This window comes from Taurulus bubalis (assembly GCF_910589615.1).
Source record: "Taurulus bubalis genome assembly, chromosome: 2".
In the NCBI taxonomy this organism is placed as follows: Eukaryota; Metazoa; Chordata; class Actinopteri; order Perciformes; family Cottidae; genus Taurulus; species Taurulus bubalis.
In genome coordinates, this window is record NC_136590.1 from 42401569 (window position 1) to 42414825 (window position 13257).

Below are 13257 nucleotides of genomic sequence, written 5' to 3' on the forward strand. Positions count from 1 at the left end.
AAGGTGAAATACTATTACGTGTTGCTTTTCTAGTACCTCGTGTTGTCACATTGTTTTAAAAACCAACGACGTTTTGGAACAAAAGTTACAGTCGAGGAAACGAAGTGAGGCTACAATGTTTACAAATATTGTCAGTTGCATTGTGGGAGACAGATGATTGACGCGGCCGCCATTTTGCTCCAGTTCCCTCCGCTTCCATTGTGTGAGAGATAGTAAATATCTGACACTGCCAGACAACCACAACTCACTCGTGTCCTCGCGGAGAAAAAGCGCCAAATTCAGCCTCGGTAAGTCAAATGTCTGTCACACTTTTTGGTTAATAGAGTAACAGTCGCCTTTTTGTAGAGAAAACGAGACGGATAAAGTTGTTTTTGTGCTGAAATGGCGTGTTATTTCGACGCGGTGGAGAGGAGAGAAAGCCTCGGCGCTCCGGCGGAGAAAAGGACGGCTCAGGACTTCCTCTGCCGGAAGAGCTGCTCCACTTTCATGTGCGATTTCTACTTCGCTGTTTTGGCTTTAGTACACCGTCGCTTCTCACGCTTTGACGCTTATTCAGTAGCTGCACTTGTCTGCTACGTTTTGTTGGTGGTCTTGTGTGCTCACGGTGTTTGGTTTTTAGGGGAATTATCAAAGTTTACGTCTCGCGCACTGTCTGTGTGTTGCTAGGTTCATTTGGGTCTGCGGCCATAATCTTGCGGAAAGAGGCGGGGCTAAGGCCGCTAGTCCCGCCCTAAAGTTGAGCAGACGGACACGCCATTGGTCCTAAAAATGCGACACAGACGCGTCGGATTGGTGTATTTTAGAATAGGACCAGTTCAAGCCGTGTGATTGGTGGGGTCTGGAGCCAAAGGTGTCGGGGTTGTGTGTCTGTGCAGCTGGCAAACAGAGGAGGGGGGTTCCCAGGCGGCCAAATATGATTGATTACATAGACTCTGATCTTCTGCAGGAGAACTTAAAATTAAGATGTTGTCAGGGTTCTTACGGTCATGGAAAACCTGGAAAAGTCATGGAATTTTAAAATGGTTATTTCCGGGCCTGGAAAGTCCCTGAAAAAATAAAATCCCAAAAATTTTAGAAAAGTCTTGGAAATGTGTTCATGTCGTTCATTTATGCTGAATTTGAAATTATAAATATGCTTTTAAATAGAAAGAGGTTCAAAATATAAGCAGGCATACGCTCTATCTATATAAATGTTTATTCTTTTAATCAAACTATTCTCACGTTCATTTGTGTCATTTAAGGTATACTGTATGCTTTGGAATTCTCATTGTTAGTTTAAATACTACATTTTCTCACTTTTTCCATGTATACACCGAGATTTCACAAAATGTTTGGTCATGGAAATTTGGTTAAAAGTCATGGAAATCCATTGGTCAAAATGTGTATGAACCCTGTAAATAGCTAACACAACTCTATAAATTCATGCATCACTAAAATGTTGATGATTCGAACAGTGGATTTAAATTTGAAATGATTATTATCAATAGGGTGTCCAAATAGCAGCTCTAAAACATGTCGGAGAGAAAAGCTCATCCTCCTGTTATGTTTGTGATCTTCCCTTCAGGTGATACTTCGTCGTAATGGCTCGTACCAAGCAGACCGCTCGTAAGTCCACTGGAGGAAAGGCTCCTCGTAAGCAGCTGGCCACCAAGGCTGCCCGCAAGAGTGCGCCCTCTACTGGTGGCGTCAAGAAGCCCCATCGTTACAGGTAACGCCTTTGTTTTTATACTTGTATTTACTAAATTGACTTGCGCTTAGGACTATTTGTTGCGCAGAGTTAACCCAAATACTTTTTTTGATGTGACAAAATGTCATTATTTGTCCAGAGGGTAGATCGTGTTTAGCTCGTAGCGGGTTAAATTAACCTGTGTGAGCGTTGTTGCGTGTTTCAGGCCCGGCACCGTGGCTTTGAGAGAGATCCGTCGGTACCAGAAGTCCACTGAGCTGCTGATCCGCAAGCTGCCCTTCCAGCGCCTGGTGAGGGAGATCGCTCAGGACTTCAAGACCGACCTGCGTTTCCAGAGCGCCGCCATCGGGGCCCTACAGGTGTGTGTGTGTGTGCAAAATATATTGATTAACTGGTACACTTCTCCTGCTAATATGTGTTGCCTCTCTCCCTGCAGGAGGCCAGCGAGGCGTACCTGGTGGGTCTGTTTGAGGACACCAACCTGTGTGCCATCCATGCCAAGCGTGTCACCATCATGCCCAAAGACATCCAGCTGGCCCGCCGCATTCGCGGGGAGCGCGCTTAGGCGGTCCTCCCCGATGTTTCACCTCTGTCCTGTTTTTTCTTAACCTGTCCCCTCCCTCACTCATTTATTCTCCCTCTCCCTCCCCCCGCCTGCCCAGCTTCTCAGTAGACTTTAGAGTAATCCCGATTCTGAAGAGATAGTAATATGTTGAAGTCTGGTCTCATAAGTTTTTTGTTTTTTTTTGTCTTCACCAAATGTTTATTTTTTTAGGGTACCTTTTTTCGTGCATGTAAAAGGTTTTGCAGATCAGGCGCACACGTGCACACATATCTCAAACGTGCGTGTGGGAGGCCGGAGCGTGAGGTCAGTGTGGCAAAACCGAGTCGAGGGACGTGGCCGAGGGGCTAGTCTGCTTCAGGGGAGCTGCAACTTCCACAGCAGGGTGCTAATAAAGCTAGTCCCGAGGCCTCTGACCCGCCTGAACACCGAACCCCTCGCTCTGCAGCCAGGCGGCTCGCTGCACCTCTTCAAACCGCCTCTTCACCTCTGTAATCCGCACTTGGAAGGGGAAAGCGCTCTGTTGGTCTGTTTGCGTGGATGAGTGAGCTCTGATCTTTCAAACCACTTGTACTCAACAAACAAGTCTCTTGGGAGTCTTGGGTTGCTTAAATATATTGTTTATCGTTGTGGATATGGTGTCTATTTTTTTTTTTTTATGCATATAGTTCACGGATGAGCATCTCTTCTCTTTATTACTTCCAAAATCATCAAATTAAGAGAAAAAAAAGGTTATCTTTATTTTTTTGCAGTGATCTGATCTGCTATAGAAAATCAGGAAGGGCTTCTCTATTTTCAAAGGAAAGTTCTATTCTAATGGCAGCCACCAGGGGGCGACGGTTCACCGTCTCCTCTCCTCAATGGTTCTCCGTCGTCACACATTATGCTTGTCTCTGTCCACAGATATGCTCGTCTCAACAGTTTGAATTGACATTGTAGTTTCACTCTGCATGTTTAGGGTCTGTGTGTCTCCTGCTCTTTGTAGACCTGATCATATAATCTGTCCCTTTCTCAAAATTTGTGATACACAATATAAACTCATATTTGTTTTCTTTTATATTTTTCTTATACCTCCAGATTTTCAGACGTATAAATAAGCCGATCTTTGTATTTTCCAAATTTCTCATATTATGGTGGTAATAAATAGGTGTTAAAACAAACCGATGCTCGTTGGTGTGATTTATTTCCTTTACAGTGTTTCAGACATAATATTGTGTCTCTGTGGTTGTGTTGTGTCTCTTTGTGGTTGTTTTGTGTCTCTATATTACTGTAGATTAGTGATACTGTACTATATTTTATTGTAGATTAGTGATACTGTACTATATTTTATTGTAGATTAGTGATACTGTACTATATTTTATTGTAGATTAATGATACTGTACTATATTTTATTGTAGATTAGTGATACTGTACTATATGTTGCTGTAGATTAGCGATGCCCACTAGTAATTAAGAGCTGATCATGGGTCAGTTCTGCTTGTAAGTCGATGTTTCTTGCACAGATTTTGCAAGAGGCATTTCCTGTAACTGCAGTTATTCATCACTCCCTAAAATGCTTAATTTGTACTGGATTCTTCCCACTGCTTTGTAATCAAATCTTTCCAACCAGTGTTTAACACACCATTGTACTGTTTTAAACAGTGCTTTTAAATGTGAGTGGCAGAATGTAACAAAGTATATTTTACAGGTGCTTTCCAATCATTATCCTTCTCCGCCGCTATGTTTGGAAGCCAATATTGTACAAATAAGTGATGTATTATTATTTATGTAAGCTGCCAGTCAGTCCATAAAGTTAATCAAATTACACCAACCCCTGCTCTCAGGGGACCAACGCGGAAACATCCCTCCAGATCCTCCTCACCACAGGACCAACCTGTTGATATATTTGTCAATATATATATATTGAGCCAAAAACCTGAAATATGTGTATTCTTCCCTCTCCCTTAAAGCTGTTTCTAATTCTGAAATTACCTTTTTATCCCTTTACTGCAGCCTTAGTGGATGATACACATTAATGTGTCACTAGATATATTTCTGTGGCGTAATATATATTATTCTATACATAAATACTTTTGGTACTTGAGGTATATTATGAAGATCGTGATTCTAAGCAGGGCTTTTAATTGTAACAGAGCACCTTCCCACTGTGGTGTTGCTGCCTTTACAGGAAACCGGGTTCCTTCTCCGGGCCGCGTGCCGGGTTTTTCTTTTCCGGGCATTAACCTTCCTCAAGGTCTGCCCGCTGCCCTCCATCCCCCATCACATCTGCTCCTCCCTGGGATTACAGCGCAAATGTCTGTCTGAAACTCTCAGTGCTGAGGGGGAAGATTACAAGTGCACTGCACCCTGCGAGGGAGGTTAACCAATCAGGGTGGTCGGACACAGGGATTAACCAATCACACCACGGAGAGGGAGGGCGGAGGGATTAAACCGGCACAGAGCGGGATTAGGGCAGCGCTGAGTGCAGAGAAATGCTTTGAAATGTCTCTCAGTGCAGTACATCTGAATTTATTATCTAAATGGGGTGACATTTTACATGGCTGATGACCAGAGGGTCAGATATGATTTACATAGCGACTGAAATAAAATGAGATTTTATCACTTTGGTCAATATTACACCAGAGATCTCTCTGGAGTGATACTTTCTCAAGCCATTTATATTGAATTACAACAATACGTTAAACCCTTAGGTTAGATGTGTTGTAATATTATAGTGCCTGTTGTAAAATGACTAAATGATTAAATTTAGCTTTAAAAAAGAAGGCAAATGATGTGATGGAGAGAGTTTTGGAAGGAAAGAGTTTTTTTTGTTAAGTAGCAGAGAATCAATCCTCCTGCGCACACCTCCAGAAAACGTTTCACATGTTTGATGTCGGAGTTGAGTTTGCGTGGTTGTAATCGGGTCATGTGGGGATTACCACATTGTCGGAGGAGTTGGGGAGATTGGTGGAGGAGGGGTGGGGAGAGGGGTAGAGGACGTATGTATCTCAGCGCCGGAGCGATCGATGAAAAAAAACACTGTAAAGAAAAGAGCTTTATTCAAACTGCATTGTTTTTGTTTGGTGGTTTTAAATGTTTGGGATGAGTATATGAGTGGGACACACATGGACCAAAGCAGAAGGCAACCTGGGAGAAAACAGGCAGAGCTAAGAAAAAAATAGATAAATAAAAGAGAGCGAAAAGACATACTGCGCTGCTGGTCAGAGAACAAGGAAAGGTGGAGGAACGGGAGGAAGAGAAGGCCGAGGCGGGTGAGATGGGTGAGAGGCAGAGGGAGACAGAGGGGGATAGGGCAATAATCCTAACTAATTCACTTAGGGCATTGCAGAAGGGAGGCTAAGAGGATTGGGACACTCCCAGAATCAGATAAACAAAAATAACCAAGATGGTTGACGCCGGATGACGAGCGTGACGGACCCGACCGACCACAACACGGCCCAGTCTCCGCGTGAAACTCTTTCCAAAGAATCCGAATGATTGTCAGTGCACAACGTGTAAAGAATAGATCACTTTAATATGTCACAAAGCTTTTTTTTTCTCCATCAAACAGATTGGGATGATAAACACTGAAGGCTAACACTGCAACACGCAACACAAATGCTAAGCTCTAAACGCTAACAAATGACATATTTAAATGTAGCATAAATTAATAATGAATAGCTTAAAACGATTAAACCCCGAAGGAGGAGGTGACCTCTAAGGACTCCACAGCTCCGTCCCTTTCGCTCTATGACGATGCAAGTTTCAAACACAACGTGTATACGAGTCGGCGTCGGCCATCTTGAAAGCAGAGCGCTCAGTGTGTTTCCGTACGTACGACTCCGGTACTTTCCGACTAACTCTTTAAAGGCTTTTGTTCCCCTATTATTGAATGTTTGCAGTCGGGCAGCGTTGATGACAGTCACTGGTCCCTTCCTCTCCCAAGTCATTCAAATGAAATGCATTCCTACAGAGGTCACCTTTAGAAAACAAAACAAAAATCTTACAGACAAGAGAGATAAAATCAAAGATAACAAGTCCTCCGGCAGACGTGCCTCACACTATCTCACGTGGGACTCGTTGACACCCCTACTTAGAGGACCTGGAACTTCCAGGAGTTTTGGTCCTTGTGATCCAGGCAGTCCATTGTGGTGAAGCCCAGTTTCCAGGCCTGCTGGTCCTTGTAGTCCAGGCAGTCGACAGAGGTGAAGCCCAGGGAGGAGGCCGTGCTGTAGCCCTGCGAGGACAGCGAGGCCGGGGACTGGCTCAGGGAGCCCCCCATGGAGGGCACGTTGATGGGGCTGAGGGCGCCCACGGTGCCCGACAGCTGCGAGTGCATGGGGGACAGGTAGGCGCTGCAGTCCAGGCCGGTGAAGTAGGAGGTGGTGCTGGCGTAGCCCTGGGTGTAGGCCGACGGCTGGCCGTAGCTCATGGGGTACGGGGAGGGCCGCTGCATGCAGGGGGCCGAGGAGGAGGCCAGAGGGTCGGGCAGGGGCGAGATGGCCGGGCTCCAGATGGACACGGCCGAGTTCCCGGTGCTGGAGCTCGGGACCAGGCCTTGGCCTGACTGGGCAGAGGAGGGGCTGTAGGAGCCGGACTGGTGTGGGACAGAATCGGGGACGCTGGGTTCCTGCAACGGGGAGGCCTTCTTTTTGGGAGGGCGGGGCTTGGACTGGCCACTGCTCTGCTGCTGCTGCTGCCGGCACTTGGCACGGCGGTTTTTAAACCAAACCTGGAGGCAGGAGAAGGAGATGTTAGAGGACGGAAAAACTCAAGTGTGGAGTGACACAACATTTGAGCTAAGAAAAAACAAGTGGGACTTATGTAACCAAAGAGATGTGTACTGTAAAAACATATGCAGGACATAGCATAAACATCTTGGAGGTGCATTGAGTCCCGCTGTCAGTAAAGCACAAAGAACAGCTCGGCCTCCATCTTGCCGGCGGCCTACTTCTCCGTACCTGCACACGTGACTCGGGCAGGTTGATCTTGAGGGCCACCTCCTCCCGCATGAAGATGTCCGGGTAGCGGGTCTTGGAGAACAAGGCCTCCAGGATGTCCAGCTGCGTCCGGGTGAAGGTGGTGCGCTCCCGGCGCTGCTTCCGGGGAGTGGCTGCCCGCCCAGGAGTCAGAAAGGGGGATTATTATTCTGGGCAGCAATGTAGAGAGCTGACCTGAATTATGAACTCAGACCCATGATTTTTTCATTTTTTTAAAGGCAACATGCCATTTAACTGATTATTCGGGTATGTTTTTTTTTTTTTTGTCAGTCTTTGTGAGTGAGGATGACAACAAATACAAATATTAATGCAAACCTCATTACACTATGATGCTGTTCATAATCCTCTCTTGATTTCTCTGCTTGTGACAAATATGAAGACAAAATGTATTTGCTGCTTTCTTTCAAGAGGGTTTTCACCCCAGCAGCAGTCACATTTGTATTACTTTTATTAGTTTGTAAAGTCAAAGTCATATCTAAACAGACAAATAGGCGCATTTGTTTCAGAATAAATAAAAGGAGAAATTATTAGATGCAGTCACGGGAATTTAGTCGATTTACATTCATCGGCGCTTGAGAACATGTAAGAACCCCTGAGGGGGAAGAGTGAGGAGAGTATGAAATAAAAATAAAATCTATGTCGGATTCTTGACAGACACTGAATTCAGGAGAGCGCGCCGCTCGTCTGCGTTTCTGAGGCTTTCAAAGAGCTCATTGTCTCCGCATATTATCAAATGCATCTACTAAAACATTACATCTACGTCAGCAGACTCCTGCATAAATTAAAAGAGTTCCTTTTACTTTAAATCCTCAATCTATCGGAGCAAAAAGTTGCCAATACATATTCTATTTTCCGGCCGTTAAATAAGTGTAGTAATATACTTTTATAGTGCATTTTACGACTTCATTATTATTATTATTATTATCTCTTTGTCAATCCGCTGATGAAACAACATGCTCATCCTTTCCTCTCGTTGCGCGCGTCCTGCGCGTCTTTACGCATCTTTTGGGTAGAATAAGACTCCAAAATAACAAGAGCAGCAAAGGAAACAAAACACGTCAAACTAATAAGTAAAACAAGATAAAATATCAGTTTATACTCACATGGATAAGCGATGGTCGTGTGCAGCACATCCATTCCGGGGCCAGCCAGATTTAACCCGTTCATGGTGTAATGGGGCTGCTTTATGTAGGACATCATCCTGGCAGCCGGCTTTTAAGTCCTGTCGCGGACTTGTATGTCGGACACGCAACACAACAACACAACAACACAACAACACAACACAACAGCCGATGGCCCCTCGGAGCCTCGCGGGGCAACAAGTCGGAGCGAAGCGGCACCAGAGTTCAGAGGAAACTCAAACTTTATTTCTTCTTCTTCTTCTTTTTCTTCTTGTTGTATCTGGTTCAGCTCGTGACCGAGTCCGCGGAGGAGCAGCAGCCCACTGGCGCGCGCTGAGCCCCAAAGTGCGTCTGCGAGTCTGGTTCCACGCGCTAAGTCATGCCGCAGGTGAAGTGGCCCCCGGGTCCTGTGCGCGTGGTGAGGTCCCGCTACTGAGATTCTTCACCGGCACACGCTGCTAATTAGAGGGAGCAAGTGGCTTCTGCAAACCCCTCCCACCACGCACACACACACACACACACACACACACGCAAGTGCACGCACGCACGCGCACACACAAACAAACACACGCACAAGGCAAAGCAAAGCAACAGGCGACGCAGTAAGACAAAGCAGGTTTATTCTTATTTCATGAAGGCCTCATTGGCCTTGTGTCGATTTTTTTTTTTTTTACCTGAAGTCTTTAAAGTTTAAATCATTTTACAAAACATTTCTTTAAAGGACATTTTCTCTAAATCAGTTTTTGAACGAGAAATCTCATTTATCATCCATAGTCTGATTTACACAACATGCAATGATTTAAACGAGGTAATGCTTTTTGTTTTGTTTTTATAGCTGTTGACAGTATTTTCTGATTTAGAAAGTAATACAAAGATACAACAAAAATTCCCTCCTTTGACTTCAATGTCAACAAAATGAAAGAAGAATTTTGAACCTTGCTTTAACCAATGTTCACATTTCTGTAATTAGCACATACATATTATGTATTCCTTTTAATTCAGACTCATAGGTCCACAAGCATACATCATTTTATAATACTAATTTGCATATTTAAACATGCAAATGATTTTCTTTATGTGAGTAATTCATTCATTCATTTCATTCAACTGGGGAAGTTTCACGATGATAACCTCTCATTAAAAGTCAAAGTCAAAGTCAAAGTCAGTTTTATTGTCAATTTTGTGCAATGTGCAAACATGCAGAAGATCGAAAGTATGTTTCTCTTCTGTCCAACATATAGAGAATTGTGCAATAGTAATAATAATAATAATAATAATAATAATAAAGTGCAAAAACTGTTTAAAAGTAAATATATATATATATATATAACTAAACTATAAGTAAATGACTGTAACTCCTTAGCAGCATTCAGACATGTGAGTCTAAAAGAGGACGGAGTTAGACTATGAAAGACTGTCACTATAATTAAATGACATTAAATGACTGTAGTTCTTAGCATCATCCAGACAGGAAAAAGAAAGTTGTTGAAGTATTAGTAATGTATTATGATAATAATAACATTAGTGAAAAAGGTCAAATCTACATTATATGCCAACAAATTAGTTTTGGATGTTGATTTTAAAGATAATTAAAAATGTCATGTTTTATTGTCACCGCCAGGAGAAACATGCGCGGGGAATGTGCACCTCTGTGTCTGTCCACGGCGTATCTGCTGCTGCACGTTATTCTGGTCGGCCAGTTATGGCGGCACGGCACGCTCAAGGACCTCTGGTGGTTAGGGCCACTCACACTTGCTCAAAACACCTTTTATTTCCTGTTTTATATCCTGCCATTGAACGCTAGTGACTCCTCACTCACTAACTAACCGCTCCCTCAATCACACAATCACTCACTAGTGTGCTGCTTCTATTTTTTTCGGTCTTATACATGTTTTTTTCTGACCAGCATTTAGTATTTATTAGTATTCATAGCCTGGATTTGCATGCTTTTGTGATTTTTTAAAATTTTCATTCAACCTCACAATACAACAGTGGCCTTTGCAGACACACCTGGTGGAGATCTGCACTCTATTGAGTGCACCTTTCTAATATACATACAACTATTTGAGTGGAAATAAACAGCAAGTTATTTACATTAGTTTTGAAAATGCCGTTCTCCTTTCAGTTCTCAAAGCCTTCTTTCCTCCTGCTGATCAATACTGCAGCTGCAGCTCATACCTTCACACATTACAGATTACATTTATCACCAAAACAGCTGCAAACACACATGCTGCATTCAATCCCCCCCTCCACCCACACACACACACACACACACACACCCAGATGCACAAAACCGACAAAGCTCATTTGATTTATCATAATATGCTTTATCTGAAAAGTAAGTATCTTATCTCCAGATAAAAGGGAGGAAAGACAGAGCAATCCGGTCAGTGTTGCAGCAGAAAGGAGCCCAGAGGGAAGTGCAGCCGCTCTGAGGGACATGGAGGCGTCTCCAGATTGGGGAGAAAAGAAAGAGCAGAAACCAGCAGCAGATATATGAATGTATCGATAGGAGAGGAGGAGGCGGAGGGAGGAACGGACAGAGGACTCAGAGCAAGTAGACAGCTGGCGGCCACTTAATGGAAACCTACTGATGGACACGTTTGACCAGACGTGGAGACATAGAGACACGGGATTCCTGGAGTCCCAGTTAGTTTTCTTGGACACTTAGAGAATATTGATCATGAGACACACACACATGTGACTAACAGGGGAACTCTGGATATGTGGACGCTTTGTCAGACAAGTATTTATAGTGCCCTTAAAGCCTTTGACAGACTTTTTATCATTATTTATATTTAACATTTTTGCTTTTAATTGATAAAGAAATTCATTGTCTTTACTTTTTGCCTCTTAAAAGAGTGTTTGAATCACAAGTTACTGGTTTCACGAAGGACAGAGGGCATAGGATAAATCAACTATAATTGAATAATGGAATTGCTATATTGTTGAATTATTAAAGTACAATAAGGCATTGCAAATACTAGTCCAAATGTTGTGAGGTGGGGTGACAAAATAAATAAAAAAGATCTTTTGTGTGATTTATTTTATGTTACTTGAACCCGGTCCAGATGATATTGATGATGCTAATTCAATCCAACCCAAGAGTTTTCCAAAAGGCTTGCAGCTGCAACAGCAAATAGGGAAGTGAGGAAGAGGAGTGAGGGTTTAATCCCCTCTTCTTTAAAGCTGCACTCACAGGATGATGCAAGCACACGCTTTTATGTTAACACGGAGCAGAGCTGCTGTTCTGAGGCCGGAAAACTCAGGAGATGGAAATAAGAGAGACGTAACGGAGGAGGAGGAGGAGGAGGAGGAGGAGGAGGAGTAAGAGGGGTGCAGGAGAAGCAGGTGAAGGAGCAGAAGGAGGGAGGAGCTCCGGTCTTCGTCCCGACGGACACACACTGCAGTTAATCCAGATTAGAGCGTCTAAAACAGGTCGGCTAAATCTGTGGGCCAGCCAGCAATACAGAGGCTGCTGTCAGCCCCAATCACTCACCCTGCACACACACACACACACACACACACACACACACACACACACACACACACACACACACACACACACACACACACACACACGCACACTGTAATAATCTCCTCTGTGCAAACTAGGTGCCACCAGCAGCTCAGAACAACCACCATCCCCCTTTCCAGTCCAGTTAGGACTTGTATCAGCTGGAGCTCCATTCTGTCAGACAACACACACACACACACACACACACACACACACACACACATGAAAGTCCAATACACCACCGAGCACCAGAGATGTTCCCGAGTAATGTTTCCCTGAGCGTTCTGTCATCTGCTGCCCTCCAGTCTTCTGAGAACACATCTGAGGATTTAAAAACATAATATAATGCATCATCACTCTTTTCTGTATTAACATCAGCATTAGTTAGCTGTAGTAGTTGTTGTTTGAACAGGATGTTGAATATGAAATATTAATACAAACATTGCTCACCTTATGAGGCATGCAATAATAACCTCAACCTATTTTCAATAGCAGGTATTAACAGTATTGTGTGATTACACTGGATCTCCAATTGATGACAGATCATAATCTACTGTATTTAACACATTCCTCTGGACTATCAAACATCTCAAGTCACTCAGTGTGTATTTAAGTGTCCATCTCTGGACTAAACAACTATATCAAACACTTATTATGTTGTTGTTTTCAACATCACTTCTGATTTATGAGACAGTTCTGTTAAAAATACAGATGTGATACCGGCAACACCGAGATTCTCCCACCTGTCGCGTCACCACCAAGCCCAATATGATCTTCACATTTAATATTTAACATGTGTGAGTGACCGTGACGAGGCAGCTGATCTCCAAGCAGTTTGTCTTAAAAACATCAGAGGCCATATGCACCTGCAAACAAACACCAATGATGTGCTGAGTATAAAACACTATTATCATTTTCATTTGTGGCATGATGTAAATATAGACTGAGAACACACATATATCTGTTGTTTTTATATACTCACACACTCATAACAGGATCAAACAAAATAAAGAAGGCGAGACACTTGAAGCAAAAACATTGTTGATTTTTCAGACTAGTGAAAAAAATATCCTTAATACACATTCAGGTGTTTATTTTCCTACTCTGTCTATTTACAGCTGTAGGTTTCTCCTAAATCCCCCCAAATGTTCCATTAGATACTGTCTCATTTGCATATTTAGAAAACTAATGATACAAAAAGAATAGTCTTAATGTAATAGATCCACCTTTATGGTGATATCTGCTAGTATTGACTCTCTACATCTTGTCTCCGCTTACCTGAAGACGGCATGAACATATTGCCGTAAACTAAATACACTACGTTGTAATTACAGTCCTCTTTGTGGTTCACACCAAAGGACAAACCAGAGTCCTATTCAGAGGGTTCAAGC

The 13257-nt window shown here is 43.3% G+C and overlaps 2 protein-coding genes across 2 annotated transcripts; one reads left to right on the forward strand and one right to left on the reverse strand.

Moving 5' to 3' along the window:
* The first annotated feature begins 207 nt into the window (after nucleotides 1–207).
* Nucleotides 208–3403, forward strand: h3f3c (H3 histone, family 3C). The gene is made up of 4 exons (XM_079236201.1): nucleotides 208–287; nucleotides 1565–1708; nucleotides 1893–2046; nucleotides 2124–3403. The coding sequence occupies exons 2-4, from the start codon at nucleotides 1581–1583 to the stop codon at nucleotides 2250–2252; spliced, it is 411 nt and encodes a 136-aa protein (XP_079092327.1). The 5' UTR covers nucleotides 208–287; nucleotides 1565–1580; the 3' UTR covers nucleotides 2253–3403.
* Nucleotides 3404–6321: 2918 nt separating this feature from the next.
* On the reverse strand, nucleotides 6322–8428 carry crx (cone-rod homeobox; the record flags this gene model as incomplete). Its single annotated transcript, XM_079214546.1, has 3 exons — nucleotides 6322–6960; nucleotides 7190–7341; nucleotides 8332–8428. The coding sequence occupies 3 exons, from the start codon at nucleotides 8426–8428 to the stop codon at nucleotides 6322–6324; spliced, it is 888 nt and encodes a 295-aa protein (XP_079070672.1).
* Between the last annotated feature and the right edge of the window lie 4829 nt (nucleotides 8429–13257).

What these genes read in the sequence shown, in the direction of transcription:
- h3f3c (XM_079236201.1), top strand. Translation starts at nt 1,581, where the DNA reads ATGGCTCGTACCAAGCAGACCGCTCGTAAGTCCACTGGAGGAAAGGCT. An exon ending in AAGAAGCCCCATCGTTACAG is followed by an intron (nt 1,709 to 1,892) that starts GTAACGCCTTTG and finishes TGCGTGTTTCAG; the next exon opens with GCCCGGCACCGTGGCTTTGA. An exon ending in CCGCCATCGGGGCCCTACAG is followed by an intron (nt 2,047 to 2,123) that starts GTGTGTGTGTGT and finishes CTCTCCCTGCAG; the next exon opens with GAGGCCAGCGAGGCGTACCT.